The following is a 17,878-nucleotide window of genomic DNA, read 5'->3' as shown; positions in this document are numbered from 1 at the left end:
ATCGATTCTTACCAATGCTGCCTGAAATTGTTTTTGTGACAAGATTTTCGTCTTTAAATAACAGTCTCTTAACGTACTGGATTATTCTTGCTCTCTCTTAAAGTCTTTTTGCTTTCTACTTTAACTCCACACGTCAGAAGAAAAAAACACTGCAATGCAAAGTGTCAACTTCAGTCTGTGTTTGAAATAACCATAGTGAAAGTTAAAAGCACGTTTATTACCATTTCTGTATACACTACCGCATGTGCAAAGAGGTGGAAATCCCATTATAATGCTGGAAAACATTTTGATGCATCTTTTTGAAACGATTTAAAAATTCTCAATTTGGATTTTTTTGTGGTGGTGGGGGGGTTGTCATCTGTCCCTGATAAAGTGTTGCCCGTTAATTTATGTGAGTTCAGATAGTTGGTTTTCCTAAAATTGGTGTCTAGTATTGTAAATCCTTCTGTAATGATTTGTGTGGATTTGAAATGAAGTGACTGTTCCCAGTCCAGCACTTCCAGGGGTTTCTTTAGAAACTGCTGAACTGGAAGTGATTGTTTTGCTGAATGGAAAAATTTTGATATCGCCATAATCATCAATATTTGTTGCCTTCAAACTCTTAATAGTAATTAAAGGTGGGTTCTAGAAATAGATGCCCATTAGCAAGTGTTGCAGAAGCTGTTTAATTAATGTGCTTGAGTCTCTCACATCTTTGGTTAAGGTGTGCTCACTTTTAAGTTGTCATGTTCCATGATTGTTGCTGGAAAGGATCCATGATGATGTCTGCACGACATCAAATCTTGTCTTTCGTACAATATTTCTTTCTGCTGACTGCTAAGTACTAAACTGTTCATAACAGCTAGGATGTTGTGGTTTACATCATGCTCTAGTACAGTATGTATGGTAAAAACGTCTGGGGATTGTTTACACAAGGGGGGAATGAGCGTAATATGAAAAAGAGTGCTTTTGTGAACACCGACAACATAGCCTTTTTATTAATGATTAGGCCTACCTGTTATATAGTCAGCATAACAAACTCTAAACAATTTGAGTCTTTCTGTTTGCAGTTTCTAACAGTGTACGTTTACAAGGCATGTATTAGACAGTTTCTTTATAATAAGTGCATGAAGCATTCGCTTAATGTTGGCTTGAATGTACTTATATCTGCATTTATACTTTTTTCAACTTCTCAAATCAGCCAAGTAAAAAAAAAACCCAAACTTTTTCTGTTGCAGGCCTTCATCCTGAAAATGCCTGTGTTTTATTAATAAGGAGTCATTAATGCATTGTATGGTATTTCCACTACTGGGAAAGAAGGTGGAAATCAGTAACTAATGGCCTGTTTTCACAGTGTTCTGTGGTCTTTGAGCTCGCTGTTAAGAGTTCTAGGAAACACCAGAATGTTGATTTCAGAATTAGAGGTTTGGAAGACTTAAATTATCTAAAGACCTCAGTGTTGACTGTTTGGAGTTATAGTGGTAGGGAGGAAGCTAAATGTTAGAAGCTTTTAATCTCAAGTTCGGATTCTTTTTATGTCTGATATTGTATGCCATCTCATTAAAAACAGGGACAGCAGTGTACACAGCTGAGCACTTATAAGCTTTTGAGCCCGGATTTTGGGATCTGTCATCACAGCCTCTTGGATTTCTTTTGTCTCCGCACAGGTTTCCCAAAAAAGGCCGGCGGGGAGAGCGCAGGCTCACCTTTTCTGGGTGCACGTGTGTCTGCCTCTCGGGAATACTGAACCATGTCCTCCATCCTGCCTTTCACCCCGCCCGTGGTGAAGCGCTTGCTGGGCTGGAAGAAGTCAGCCAGCGGCTCAGGAGGTGCAGGTGGGGGGGAGCAGAATGGGCAGGAGGAGAAGTGGTGTGAGAAGGCTGTGAAGAGTTTGGTGAAGAAGCTCAAGAAAACGGGACAGTTAGATGAACTGGAGAAGGCCATTACCACTCAGAACTGCAATACCAAGTGTGTCACAATACCAAGGTAAGGACTGTTAAGACTGGGGCGTGATATTGAAGAGGCAGGCCAAATTATGAGCTGGCCTTGGAGGTTTTTTTTTATTGATTTGTTGTTCGTGGTTGATTACAAAATCTGCAATTAAAATATAATCTTAACTGGGCAGCTTAGTAGAAGGGGCCCCCTACTGCAATCAACATCTTAAACCGGATTTCTTCAACAATCTTCTTAGTAAATGCATCCAAGGCCCATTCTTCCTATTAGCCTATTAGCCAAATGCTGTCCTTATATCCTTTATAAACTGCTTGAATAGGTAAACTGGATAAGGAAAATGCATCTGTGAAATATGCATGTGGGGAGGCTTGGCTGGCTGGCTTATTATAAATACATATGAACCAACATTATGTTCAGGCAGATTTAGTGGTTAATCCTTTCCTAAGACTGAAACAGGGCTTCCTGAGAAGATTTCATCACAGAACATAATTTTTATTAATCCTGTTTCAGTTTCAAGAACCTCCTAATAAATATCTATTTGAAGTCACAGTAACGTAACATGGGCTTTGGTCTTCAGAATATTTCCCAGTTTTCTAAAATGTATACTGATTTACCATTTACCCTGCACAAGGGCTGTTTTGTCAAATATTTTCCTGTATTCCATTTTATTTTTTGCTTTAGCTCTGTAGGTAATTACCAGCAGCAGTGGAGTTTCTAAATAAAACTGACAAGACATTGAGTATAATGTACGGTTTATTTGTTAGTGGGGTTTTTTTATTATTGGTTCTTCTAATCTTACTCTTAGTTTTACTGTCAGGCTTAAGGTTATACAGAAAATAGTTTACTTGTCTTTTTCCCATTTTTTCCCCCCAAGATGTTTCAATTCTCCAGGCTCTTATTCTGTTGTAGCTCTTGCTTGTATGTCCACACCAGTGAAATCAACTTTTGCTGCCTGTATTTTGGGTGATCCCTGATATCTTCACACACACCTTGAGACAATGGATGGCAAAGAAAATCTAAACAGCTGTATTTCAGAAATCCTAAGGTTTTAAAATATAGATGCCTTTGAAGGAAAACATGTATTTCCTGATTTTAACTTTAATCATTATCAGTAGTGTCCTTGTACATCTGTGAACCATGTTTGCAGCTGGTTATAGTTACCATGTGTCCTATTAATTGTCTTTAACCAAAAGAGCAGGTGGTAGTCAGCATCCCTTGATACCTTCTGTTTCCAAGTCTGTCATTAGGTTTCCTAAACGTAAATCAGACATTCCTCATGGCCCTTGTATATTTAAACTCGAGGCTTACTTGTGCAATGCCTGATCTCAGCCCTCCTATAGAAAAGCATTTTTATCCAGGGATTCAAGTTAAGGATGTGAATTATTATTGGTTTTTTTTTAAAGGCAGAAACGATATCATATTCTTATAGCATTTTTGTTAGCTGAGCAATTTATGATCTGCTGAATTTATTTAAATTTTGGTTTCAGAATTTATGATAACTGTTTTGCTGACTAACATTCCTGATCAAACCGCTTTAGATTTCTTGTAAGATGAATAACTGGCAGTGATTACGAAGATGACATTCATATATGAATTACAAGAGATGTGCTGAAGGTGTGGGGGTGGTCATAATATTGATTTGCTTACTGTGCCTTGCAAAAGTATTCATCCTCCTGCAAAGCTTTCGCAAGCTGGTTCTGCCTGAGCTTGCAAACGGAACCTTCGATTTATAATCGACACAATCTTCTCCAAACTGGTAAAGGTGAAAAATGCAAAAGCATGTAATTTACATTTATGAAGATAATTGTATATATTCACACTTTGCCATGGATACCCAAAATCAGGTCAGATGCTAAAGTGTAGTTTGGCAGGTCACAAAGTTAGTGTTGTCATCTGTGTGAAATTAAATTATTATATAGTAAATGCATCCATCTCTTTGCATTCTCTCACTAATTTTTAAGGCAACGGCTTGCATTGTGATTTAATTTTTTTTTTCAAGTATTAAGACCAAGGAGCTTTTAAAACTTTAAAACCTTTTATGGGTAAAGTTGTAAAGAGGCAGAGATGAGTGAATTATTATCCATCATACTGCCCAGAGACGTCCTACACCAGGCTGACGCAGTTCACCAGGATAACTTGGGGTATAGATCATTAATTGCATTTGCAGTCCTGTATTTCTTTTTTGCGTTTCAAATTTCCGGTTAATTTTTAAGATACATTTGTTTATAAACGTTTTTACAGTTGTTTTAACGTTCCAAAAAGTTTAGCAACATCTGAAATTTACAAAATCATGTATCACTTAGAGACTATGTAAACTAGTATTTCAATCTACTAAAGTATTTACTTGTGTGTTGCTATTCTGTTTTCTTGAACCACTAAGATAGGACCTTGAAGTTGTTGTAGGTAGCTGCTCTGAAGTACAAAGATGGGAAGTTGGAGGAAAGGGCTTTTCTGGGTGTCTGAAAACAAATGCTTTAGTTTCCCCTATGGAATGATACCCCCCATTCCCTTCTCACTCTTCACATAAATAATGTGGTGTCACTTCAGTTTGTTGGTGGAGCCCATTTAGCATGGTTCAGTAATGTATTGCCTACAAGAACGTCTTCTGGAAAGGTATTTCCTAGACTTTCATATTTGATTGAGATTTGGCTCTGTTAGCCATGCCAGCTGAAAGTTGAAAGGCAGCAGCTGAGCTTTAGTGTAAGAGTTGCTGTGATTCCCTTGTAGTGTTACGGTATTTTTACGTGGTCCAGCTTGATTTAATTTTCTTGTAATACAAAGCATCTGTGAAAGAGAAACGGAAGTTATTTTTTTTTTGCAAATAGTTGTAAAAATACCACTGAGGAGACTACGTGAAACAATCTATGTTCTATTCCACAAAGGTCTGAGTTTCAGTTGCTCATCAGTGATCTGAATTCTGTAGCTTTAGTCTTTTCCAGTCCTTTTTTCAAGGTATCTGAGTGTTTTGCATTCTGAATTTTAAGATATGCAAGAAGAGCTACAGAGTCAAGACCTGGTCATATTTTAGTTTGTAGTAAGTAAGGCAAATGTGAGAGAAAAAAACCCTTAAGTACTCCTAGAAGTTTCCAGCAAACGATAATGAAATTAACCTTGAAGAGGCAGGCATTGTGCTTTCGAAATCAGTCCAGAGAATGAACGGGCGCAACAACCACAGTAATCCTTCTTTTAGGGTTTTAGAATAAACCTTTTCTGCTTAAATCCACATCGCTTTTTACTTTTTCCTCATTGTCCAGAGTTGCAAACTTAGGATTGCTCTCAAAATAACATATATGTAATGGGTGGGTACTATGCCAGTGAAAAGAGAATATTGATTGCTGGGTATTTATTTAACTTTATTTTGACTACACCTGTCAAATGGAGACATCATTAGAAAGTTGACTTTTTTAATCACTGCTTTTAACCGGTTACTGTATGAGGAGGTAGTCGGGTGTAACTTGATCTGACTGTATCCAGAATTAAGTAGTTGGTTTGAAACATTTTAGTGCTTTTGTTTTTCAATCTAATTAAACTAGACCAAGATCAAGGGCTTGTAAAGATGGGTGTTGTTATAGTATGAGCCAGTGTGTATTAAGCATAGCATATCTGTTTTTCATATTTACTTTCCTAATTTGAAAATGGCTCTTTTAATACATGTACAAGACATTGATTTGGTCAGAAAAAACAATTGGCAGTAAAAAATAAGTTGGTGTGTAATTTAAAAGAAATACTTAATGTAACAATCGGAGAGTGTTCTGCAGTATGAAACTATTTTGCATGAATGTGCCTGATGGTTTCTGTAAATCCCTGATGCAACATTAGGCTATCCATCAAGGTTTGCTGACACAACTTAATTTAATTCTCATCCCAAGTTGCTGTTTCATTGCTTGCACGAATGTGGAAAACATAGGAAAGAAAATAGGAATCGGACATGAAATCCCCCTTGTCTGGAGATGTTTCCCATTTTCAGTGCAGGAAATCACTGTGTTTCATTTTTTAAGTGGAGTGGTGTAAGGATACTGTTATGTGAGTAATTCCGAGTATTCTATGCATGTGTATAATAAGTCTTTCAGTAAAAAGCTTGCAGAAGTTTTTTTTTTTTGGAAGGGGAGGCATGAGTAATTGTTTTCAATAAAATACCAGTATTTTAAAGGTTTTAGGTTTCCTTTGAAATACTGTCTGAAAAAGCTGTTGCCTTGCTAGTTTGGTACAGAGTAAAGCATTGTGACATCCAGCACTGAAACCAGTTATTAGTAGTTCACTTCTTGAATGCCTAAGTTGATGGTGAGAAACTGTAAATAACAGCTGTTTTGCCACAGATGAGTACTGTGGCATTGGCGATTGTTTTAACTTCTCAGGTCTCATTTGTACAGTGAGATCGTGGATGATACCAAAAGTGATGAGACAGCTTTTTTGATTTCCCATTGAGACAGTGTGCATGTGGAGAGTGGGGTTGCGTATGTTTTTAAAGGATATTTTCTTTTCTTTTGCTCCCACCATCAGTTTTCAAAATCTGCAGTTGGTCTTCTAACCTTCCCAGGCATTGGCTGTTTCAGCTAAATGTTAAGGTGGTGGTAGAGAAAAGTCACTTCAGGAAACCATGAGAAAGAATATCCCACCTTTCATTTTTTGCTTAAAGTAATTGGAAAGTTCTAAGTTAAATTTGGGTAGACCCAGTCAACAGGATTGCTGGGACTTTGTAATATTTGATAAAAACTCACCAGTGTGTGGGGTAAACTAAATGAATAAAATTATTCTAAGGTGGGCAAATACCTTTTCCATTCTGCGGCTGGAGAAACTAATTTTAACTAATTCCTGCTCAATGTGTCCTAGTTCTTGAGTGAATGTGATCTATATGTCAAGTAAATAAACTTCTTTAGAGTGATAAAGTAAAGTTTATTGCAATTGTATTTTTTACTTTTTCCAGTGACCGTGGCAATGATAATTGTAATTTTAAACTAGTACTAGTAAAAGGAATATTGATAATATCATATTTCAGTAACATTTATTTTTCAAATCCTAAATTGATGCAGATCTTATGGTCTCCAGGTATCCAAAGTTCAAGTGTGGAGATGAATTCTAAAAGTCAGTATACCCTTCCAAAAATCGAGCATTTTGTAAAAAAGGTTAATTTGGTGGAGTCATTTTAAAATTTAAAAAAACACTCCACCATTTGGCCTTGTAGAGTAGGAAAGCTGCCTCCCTAATGGTTATTTTTAGAACTGTTTTGAGCGTCTTAAAGGCTTCATGTACACAGAATACGGAGAAAAATCTCTTGGTACATCGTTAACATGCACTGCATCAGATTGTCAAATGTGTAATCAGTGTATGGATAGATATGCCAAAGCCCAGACCCCCCAACCCACAATTCTAAAATGCATATCTTAACTTGAGGAAATATGCCGATTGCCACTGTAGTAGCAATGACTTATATTTATCTTGGTTATCCGAGGTTTAGCTAACAGACATAGGTTTTGTATTATCTATGCTTCTGCAGAACAACTTCAGAAAGTTTTCACGTTGGGAGAATTACAGAATGCGGTGAGGTTGTCAGATGCTTATTTTTTTGTTCTTAGAGGTTTAATATTGACAGTGTGCTGTGAATATTTTCATATTGCATTTATGCTATTAATGATGACAAATGCTACAAGAGGTACACAGGTACTTGACCAGTGTTCGTTCTGCATCTCTGCAGAAGCCTATATCTACACTTCTGCATTTAGTACCTTTTCATTATTGCCTTGTTGATGTTTAAAATTGATGTACAAAGTACGTTGGTATCAACTTCATGATATTTATGTAGTTTGCAAGATGTTTTGGATTCAATAAACTGTTTAAGGCATGAATAAGATGAAGAAAAAGATTTTCCATCTAAATATTGAGTCTGTATTGGTTGAAATTAAGTTTAAGATACATTCCCAATAATCAGTATATTTTGTACTATACATTGGGATGCTGACTTTTTGTGAAGAATACGGTAGTTTCTCAGTCCTGTCCTGATCACACTATTTTATCAGATAATATGATCAGGTGTTTTAATAACACTGTATTTAATACACTGGTTATTTGAAACACTAATTAAAGTTCACAGCTTTATATGAATACAAAGCAGTCTTCAAGGTCTTGGTTTGATGAAAAGGGATAGGATTGTCTGGAATATAGAATACCTTTTGAGTGCCAGTGCAGCAAAAGTCTGAACCTCTTGAGTTCAGCCTCACAGAATGCCCCCCTTTTTTCAAACTAGCTCCAGTTTTGAACATGTGTGACAGTTCCTACTCAACCAAATCTTAAATGAATTGATAAGGTATTGCAAACTGTATATAATTCTATATTCTCACCACTTACTACTAAATGCATACAAATACTTCACCAATGTTATTTTCTTAAACAGTACTGTGATCCATGTGTGCCGTGTAATTTTGTAACAAAGGTACATCTTCATGAAAGAAAGAAAAATCTGACCCAACCTATGTTTGCATTCAAGGTCTTCATTTAATGTGAAAACAATCCAGTTTGTAGCAGGTCTATGGGAAGCGAAGATATTTTGGAGCACTAGTGCTTACACTCTTAGGGTTCTGGCAGGTATGCAAAAATATGAATTCCTTGACATCCTCAGCTGTCCTTGAAGAAATGGTCAGGTGAGGTGCAAATGGAAATCCAAATTGGGCAAACTGATGTCATCTCATTTTTGTTGCTTTGTTTTCTTATGTAGCATGGATGTAGTAGAAGGCAAAATTAATCACACAGTTATTACTCAGAAATTCATTTTTTTTGCTCTGATTTTAAAAATACAGAATAAACCTTAAGCAATCCATTGAAGGCCTTGCTGTTCACAAGGTTTGGTATTTTAAATGGGAAAGAAAAATGTGATCATTACTTTCTCTTTGCTAAACAGTGTGGTGCTCAGCTGACAAGATATTGATTTTAATTGGCCTTTCAGTTTTTCTACCTGCAGCATGGGGACTTCCAGAGTGGAAACTTGCTTGCTTTGTTGCTGTGTTACATTCACTCTGTTAGCTATCAGGTAAAGCTTATTGCTGAACCTCGGTGACAAAAGTCATCCCACATACAAAGTATACTGTGCTAAAGGGAAAAACCTCATCAGGATGCAAAGGCATTAAGAATGTGGATGGGGAACTTCCCTGCCAAGCAGAAAGCCATTGTTTGTAAAAGACATGCTTATTAATCCAGATTACTATAGAAATCCAGACAATACACGTTTGGGTTTGTTCCAGTTTCGGAGGAATATTTCAACTGAGGTTGTGGACCAAGTACTACAACAAAACTGTTTTAAATATAGACCATCAAATAAAATGATTTTGTACTTTTTGTGCTTTAATTGGCTCCTTGGTGAGCAACTGTGGTTGCTGAAGCTGTTTATACCATTGACTGACCTATTTCACTACTGAACCCAGCACCCCAGATGGCCTGCTCTGCTCCAGTACTTGTAATCTGTCCTTTCTTTCCTTTACACTAAGTGACTGATAACTTGTAGATGGGGTTTTATTACATTTTCATCATGCAAAATCAAGCATTTTATTTGGACCAGCCATCAGTTAACATTTTCTGGTAATGACAATGATAGACCCAAATGTTAAGGAAAATGGATAGCAAATATTTCCCTTTGATTTGCACTAATAAAGAAGTATATATGTATATTTCTTTAATTTATCTAAAGTTATGTAACATACATAAAAACATTAAAGAAAAGTTGTGCTCAATACAGGTAGGATATTGCCGCCTTTAAACACTATGTACACTTCTCTTCTGTAGTTGTCTGAATCTGTACCCATTCATTATGAGCTAAGCTAGTTGGTCATGAACTCTCTCTGGAGCATAGCCTGGAATACATTCAAATTAAACTTCTTTGGGAGACCCATTCAGAATCCTTCACAGCTCTTTTTAATGGATGATTTTAATCCACTAGTGGGAATGTTTGCAGTGAGGAATTTGTAGAAATGCTCATGAACAAAGCTTGCAACCAAGTTCAGTTTTATAACAAAAACAAAAGCTTTTTCAGTCTAGTTTTAGAAATGATACAACATGTTACATTTGTAAAATAAAAACTTGTTACTCTTAATTTTTAGTTTTAAATATTGAATAGTCAGGTAAAACGTACAATAAATGTTTTTACAAAATGTTTACTTTATACTTTTACAACGACTGATTTTTTTAAATTGACATTTAACGTTTATAATTTGATGTACTTTAGTTTTTACTGATGGCATTTGAGATCAGAAGTGAAATGTTACACTTTTCACTTCTTAATGGTGCATTGAGCTTAAGTTGAACCGATCATCAAGCAGATGTTTGAATTCATATGCTAAGTGTCAACTGCCCAATTAAGCAAACGTGAAAAACAGAGAATGGTCTAAATTAAATGTTATTTGTAATATATATTTGTTTTAGTTCACAGATTAAGAATAATAGTGTGCTATTTATTGTGTACATTTTCATCCGCTTCAAAAAACAACCTCAGATTCTGGCTACTGTTCCAGCTTTCTTCTTATGTAGCAGATGAGTGAGTTGTCTTGAGTTACAGGGGAAATTATGGAGGTCAGAAACCCATGACTCTGGGACTAAAACCCCTACTCTTACAAACAAACACACCACGCAGTCTTCAATGCAGGACTGCAGTTTAGCATGTTGTATAAAGGACAGCTAATGTGCCCTGCCACAACGCTTAGGAATTGGCTTGAAAATTCTATTTCAAAGGGAAGAGCTCCACTTAAAGCAGTACCTGCTTTTCACTGGAGGTTTTCCATCCCTGTAAAGACTAGGGCCGGCCTTGTGTAGCTCCTGAGATCTGATAAACTCAGTTTGCATGGTGGCAGTGTTGCTAGCAGTGAATGGATTAATGCTCCTTCGTAATGTAACTTTAAGATGAAATCTCTCACTGCACAGCTAAAGGCAAGGCTTTAAAAAAAAAGCTTTAAGCCTGGTTTCCTCCTGAGAGGTGGTTTGAACGAATTGACGGATTTGCTCACTAATTGCCCTTCTCTAATCGATCAGCTTACCCCGTGGCAGGATGTAATGAGCACATCATATGTTGACATAGGCTCAGCACTTTAGAGAGATTGCCCAGTGTAGTAAATTGACAGGCTTTTGCACATGTAGGTGCTGACCTTGCAACAAAATGTAAAAGAAACTTTAATTTAAGGCTTCCACTCTAAGTGAAATACTATTCATTTTTCATTCAGTCTCATTTGGATTTTGGCTGTGGGCCTCAAAACAAACAGTATTCAGTATCTTGCCTTTGTTTGTACACCACAAGTACACCACAAGTGTGCCACTTCCTGCTGTTGAACCATATTATCTGCCTTAGGTAGAACTTGGAGTGAACATACTTTTGATTTTAAAAATTGTTCAAAGGGTTTGTAGGATATAATGAAGTATGAATAATCTTGTATCCAATTAACAAGAAACTCAATCTGCTCTTTAAAAACATGACAGCTTTTCAAGTAACCCTTAATAGTTTTTAGAACTCATGTGCAGTAAATTTAGATTTACTAGATTAAAGTTTCTAGATTTTAGGTTTAGATTTTGAATAACTAGATTTTGTTCAGATGTTTATGGTAATTAAGCAATATTTAGCCATTTTCCTGGTATTTCTTGTTTTCTTCAGAATACTGCAGTAAGAAATGTGAGTCTGTAGTATGCAGAAGTGAGAACAAAGTAAAGAATGTTGAGAAACCTGATAAGTCATTGGGTCTATCGTGCTTCTGTTGTTGGTAGAATGGTATTGATTAAAAACATGAAATGGAAAAACCTTACCGTAGGTCGTTGTAGATAAATTGGGCAAAATTGATCCTGAATAATTATCATGACATATTACAGTTGAATATGCAATGGTTGCTCTCTGGAGAAACTAGTTTCGAGTACTCTTCTAGAGATGCTTAAATCTCTGGAACCAACTGAGCATGTCCTAAATGTGTGAAGCTGTTGAATCTACTGAAAAAAGCAAACTCGAAATTTATTTTTTTCAAAAATTAATTTTCAAAAGTTAAGTTAATTTCTACAAACTACAGTATTGTATTTTGCATGATACCACAGAGTGAAAGGAATCCAGTGACGTTTTGTATTTGCAAGCTTGCAACCTGTTGTGTTAGGGTGGCTTTAAGAAACAAATCTTTACTTATACTTTTTTAATTCAGCGCCTTCCTCATGCTTTTACATGAATGAGAGGAAGTCTTCAAAATTAGATAGAACACAGCAGAAGCACAATCTGGAAGAGCGTACAAGAAAGCAGACCAGACATGTTTCAGGCCTGTGAACTCATGGACAGAAAAATTAGACTTGAAATTTGTGATCTTGAATTCGGAGTACTATTTAGTGCTGATAAATGCATTTTTGCTTCGCTTAATTATTACACTGGCATTTTTTTAATCTAGCAGAGTACAGGCTTTGGCAGGGGTGGGGTGTCAAGATTTCTGAATTGATTTAGCAGTAATAGGAATGACTTTTAGTTTTGTTTGTTAACCAGCTCGTTATGCATTAAAACTTTTCTAAAGGAAAGCAATTGCAAGGATTGCATTTTTGTCTGCATTGATGGCTACTGGACTGTATTGACACTTTTTAAAATAAAACAGCCAATTAGGGACTTGTTGTGAAAACCAGCAAGGGAAACAGATGGAATAGCTGTGTAGCATAGATAGGATCATGCAACAGGGAGTGCTTAATTCCCCAATAAGTGGGTCAGCAATCTGGAGCAGGGTCCACAGATACATTGTCACAGTGATGTGAGAGCTCTCCAGATTTCAGTTCAGTGGTGCATCCTTTCATAGATGTTTCAGTTAGATGTTTGTTGTTCAGCCTTTGTGGATGTACTCTAGAACGAGAACTCGTAGTCTGATTCATGGCCATAAACGTCTTTATTAAGGAATGGGATAATACATTTTTATTTAAAGTGTAACTTGAAAACTTTGCTTTATTTATTGCATAACTAGTATAAATCTCCCTCAGCCTATGAGGTCACTTACTGCTAAGTAATTCCTCATTGAAAGCTTTTACTTCTTGCCAGTTTGATTCATCTTTCGATGTGCTTTTTTTCTAAATTGTTTTTTGTCGGCAGAGTTCTCATAACAATCTTAAACGCTATTTTTCAAAAGGAGAAAAGGCTGGGTGGCAATTATGTTGCTTCTCTTGGTAATGTTGTAATGTTGCAGAGGTTTTGAAAGCCTCAGGATACTCTTAGGAACCTCTTTACTTAAGTCATCTGTTTTGGACATGGCCTCTGTCTATTTGATAAAAAATGTTTATGGGGGTCAACTGAGGCTTTTTCATCAAAGATGAGGATTTGTTCTTGTTTTATGATGTTGATTTAATGTTTATTTTTGTACTCCGACTCTTCTAATTCCAGTCTGTGGAGTAATATACAGCTTTCATTCATGACCATAAGCATTTACCCACAAATTACATCCCACAGTGTGCATTTCTTAAGATCTTTTTTGTTTCATAAACTGTAGCAATAAACTAGGCATAACCTTACCACAGACCGCGTAACTCAAGATTAGCGCCACTTGGAGACTGCAGATCTATGTCTGTTCTCTTATGTGGTTTTAGAATCCATGCATTGAGTGCTACAAGTCCATGTATTTCTTTGGACAGTTTGATGCTCAGTTGTTGCATTGTACTTGCTAAAAGCCATGTGACTGTTTTTAATGAATGGATTATGCTTTATGACTTGTTTCACAGTGCAGCATACTCTTTACAATTGAGACTGTTGTGCTTTTGTGGTTGAAATACCTTATTCTATCATACCTAGAGGGACCAGAGCAGAATCCTAGGAAGCTGGGTAATGTGTTTGTTATCATAAAAGTAAAGATGAAGTCCAGGCTGGTGAATTACAAAAAATGATGCAGCATCACTGCTGTCTGCTATCTGTATATAATCATTATAAAATCAACCTAATGTGCAATATTCATTTACCAATTTTCCCTTGTGAAGTTTTACGTTTTTATTACTGCATTCAGATATACAGGAATTCAGCAGTTGGCATCAAGGAAATTGGTTTTGTAGGAAGACTTATCCCATATCGCAGTGGAAGTTTAAACAAAAATTACAAATTAGTTGCTTCCGACAGTTCCACTGTCGTATTGTAGTAGTGTGGCAGTTTCATAAAATATATTGTGTAAAGTCTTCACTCATTATCATTGAAAAAGGTATATGTTATATGAAACATTCATATTCATTTGACAACCTGATAACCTAGAATAACCAAAATGGATCTATTTAACATAGTTGCAGAGAAATCTTTTGGGACTTCAGACAATATTGTAAATGTTCTGAATCAATGAAACATTGTGCGTGTGTTTCATTCAAAATTATTGTATATGAGTGCTTCTTACTTTTCTGCACAAAAGCAAAAATTAATGTCCTTAGCAGTTGAAGAAGTTTTTGTTGCAATTGCCATGATTCTTATTTAGGAAAACAAAATAAGAAAATCCTTATATTCAGTAATGGTTACAAGACCTGGAAGTCTAATTTGGGAGATTTTATTGCAGCATCTGCATGTAATAGGAAAGAATGTCAAATTGTTGTAAAGTCTTCTCAATAAAAGAAGAATGTGTACAAACCTGTTCTTTTTTTGTAAATGATTCTGGGCAGTGACCAGACTACATGTAGATTCTTAGGAAATGTCACTTCCTCTCCTTCAACAACCATTAATTCCCCCAAAATACACAAAATTATATGAAACTAAAATTAGTTGGCACCTTTGTCAGCATATTAGTATATTGTACACTTTGTTCCACAATTAGTATGCCTTCACCCTCCAGATGGACTTGTACATTCCAGAGTTTACTTGTCCATGAATATGCTGTCTTTAAAGAAACCACTATTTTATGGTAGTACTGGAAGTTACTGTCTAAATAGATGTTTGTGTAACAGGCTTTAATCATTCAAGCATTGTGGCTTATTCTTCTGAAACTGTAAAAGGCAAGTTGTTTCCCCCAGAGCCCTGGAGTGCTGTTGCGTTCAAGCTTTAAAACCTGGTTTGCTTGTTCATTGCAGCCTGCTTTCTTAAGAAGGTTTTCACTACCGTTATTGGGTCTACCTGTTGGAGCTTGTAGTTTATTGGGAGGTACAATGTGTTTTCCCGGTATTCCTAAGGAAAGGATTTCTCTGTGATGTAAGACCAAGGAAAAGGTTTTTATTCTTGCTTCATTTGGAATGATGCTAGTTGATTGCTAAATTGAGTGAAAAGTTGTTTTGTATGGAATTGTTTCAGCACACTAAAGTTTGATTTTAGACATCGCTAATTGTAGTAATTCCAAGTTTTTTATATGACAGTGGTGGTGGTGGTGATTTATTTTTTATTATTTTCATATTTTTTATGATTCTGCATTTACCAGTTGATGGGTAGATTTTGGTGATCATGTTTTGTTATAATTTAAATATTCCAAAGTACCCACTATTATACAAGGTATTCCAAAGACATCCTAAAAGGCTTTTTGCTATGAAGTATTAAATATCTTAAAGATTCGGCTTTAGCAATGACTCGCCAAACAGTTATTTACTACTAGGCTTTCTAGTATTGCATTTAAATCAGTAAATAGTTAAACACTGTTTTTTAAAAAACTCCTTCAACTCTAAAGTTTATTTTTTATTACTAGTGGTTGTCTCCCTTGTACCCTGAATGACTGTTTCACTAGTCACTGATTGCATTGATAAGAGAAAAGAACTTTTCCAGTGGAGCTTAGTCTCCTTTAAAGATTAATTTGGCAGCTAAGGAGAAAATATATCATCAAATTGCCATGGGAAATAAAATTGCTAGCATGGCCAAGGTTTCTAGACCTCCCTAGCTTTGCAACCAGTTACTTTTCCTGAATGACTGGCTACTTTGTGTTGACCTCATGTTTTACCAACAGTGTTAAAACGTCTCAGCTGTAGTGGCGATGGGTACTGGAAGTGAGCACAGAGCCAATGGAGACTGCAAAGTAAACGCTTCTTGTGTTTTACAAAAGTAAAAAGGGACATGGCAGTAGGCTGATTGTTGGAAGAAACCTTCTCGCAGTAGAAGGCTAGCTGATGGTTTACCATTAAATAAGCAGTTCCTGACCTGTTCTTAATTTGTGAGCTGTGGTCGCCATGGGAGATGCATTTTGACAAGCTGCTGCTATTTTGGTCACAAAAGAATTATCATGGCTATTTCTGCTCTTGTGTGCTTAACATACTGTACCTGGATGTAGACACTGAAGCCGTGGGGGGAGCTCCAAAAAGTCTAATTCTCGGCAGTCTTTATAATTGAATATAAATATAAGTTATAATTTAGATTTTTAATTGTGCATCTCTGGACATCTTTTAAATGTGCAGTGCTCAAAGTTGTCCAAATGTTCTGTACAGTATTTTAATTGCCTTGTGAAAAGCATCAGCTGAATGACTGATCATGATAATTGCTTTCATTGTTAGCAGCCCAATATGTTGTACCGTTTGAATGTTGACAATGATGGTTTTCTTTAGTCTTTTAGATGTGCTTTGGGTAAAACATTGTTGAAAACCTCGAGCTCTCAAGGTAACAAGCAAATGTTCTTTATTCTTACAAAACCGCCTACACATTTTGGCTAGACATACCGATTAAGGTAAGTCTAGCCGGAACTTGTTGGCGTTCATAAACAGTTAAGGGCTTGTAATAGTTTTGCTTTTAGTTTTATATTTTTGCCATTGTGAATGGTGCCTATTTCAGCTGCTTAAATTTTTAGATTGTGAAATTGGTATAGGTCACCACAGTTATATAACGCCACCTGTAATAAACTTTTACCCAGAGTAGTCCTATCAGGTCCTATACCCTTAAAATAGTGTTTATGTGGTATTAAAAGTTTTTTTTTTCACAATCTTGAATTTGATTTCATTTTAGCTTGTCTATCTTCACAGATGTGTTAATGTTTTTCTTGTAGAATAGGTTAAAGTTGAATTCATGCTCTTGGTTGTTGATTTTGTTGAAGAAATTGCATCAGAAAGAATATTAAACACAGGGTTGTATCACAGTCTGCTTAAAAGTTAAGTTTCCAGGGATATGGTGTTTTTGTTAAGATCGAATTAGATGGAAATGTAAAAACTAGCTTTCTTTGTGTACTTATTTGTCAAATTCTAAGTTTAAGTTTAATGTGGATAAAAAGGCTAGGGAAAAAATGTATGGAAATGTCTGCTTGTTAAGATTACAGATTCGTGATTCCCCAGTTCATAAGCCTAGCAATAGAAATCTGCCTTAGGCTTAAATAAATGCAGTATGTATAGGCCACGTTCTGTTTCATTATTCGTAATTCAAAACGTTAGGTTTATTACATGCTGGGAATTATTCAAAAGTGACATATGAATGATTAAACTTAATTTCTAAATGGGAGGGTCATTCTGTTTTCTTTAATGTATTGATCTCCTCATCCTCCTGTAGTATACAGTATGCTGTAGGAGTACATTCAGCCATATGTGATATCAACATGTAAAAATGATGTTTGTGGTCTGTGATCATAAGCTCAAAATATCAATTGCTAATAAAACTATTTACTTCCAGTACTTGACTGTAGGACTCGGTTCCTCTTCATAGACTTCTTTGTTCAGGACTAAAATGATTCCATTCAGCAACAGCAATGTCTTTTTTGTAACGCGGTAACATAGTACACAGTATTCCAAATGTGAACTTACTAGTTTATTGTTAAAATTTGATCTTGATTTAGCTATATATTCTGAAATTAACTTTGCCTTTTATGTTGCTTCTCCTCATTGTCTAGAAGATGTAATTGTCAACATAACCTTTTTTTTAGCCAAGACGTTTTTTGAAAGTAGCCTCTTGCTCAGTGGTTTCCATCAATAGTTTACTACCTTCATGCAACGTCTTGTTCTTGTCTACATTAAAACATCTGCCAGTCTTCTAAATCTTTTTTGAATTTCCTATACAGCTTTTACAACGGGTTTTGTGAATCCTCCTATTTTGTTTTTTTGAACTTGACTTTTT

General features: G+C 35.9%; 1 protein-coding gene across 3 annotated transcripts in view; it reads left to right on the top strand.

Annotated features, from left to right (window-relative positions):
• Positions 1-17,878, top strand: part of smad2 (SMAD family member 2) — a 32,990-nt gene that overhangs the window by 1,765 nt on the left and 13,347 nt on the right. For all 3 annotated transcript variants that reach the window (XM_088628794.1, XM_088628793.1, XM_088628792.1), the window contains one exon: positions 1,647-1,965. In XM_088628794.1, the coding sequence (XP_088484920.1) occupies positions 1,730-1,965 (236 nt within the window). In that variant the 5' untranslated portion in view covers positions 1,647-1,729. The remainder of the gene's footprint in view (positions 1-1,646; positions 1,966-17,878) is intronic.

The sequence above is a fragment of the Lepisosteus platostomus genome, chromosome 4 (genome assembly GCF_059453375.1).
Source record: "Lepisosteus platostomus isolate fLepPlt1 chromosome 4, fLepPlt1.hap1, whole genome shotgun sequence".
NCBI lineage: Eukaryota > Metazoa > Chordata > Actinopteri > Semionotiformes > Lepisosteidae > Lepisosteus > Lepisosteus platostomus.
This window is presented reverse-complemented; position numbering and strand designations above follow the sequence as displayed.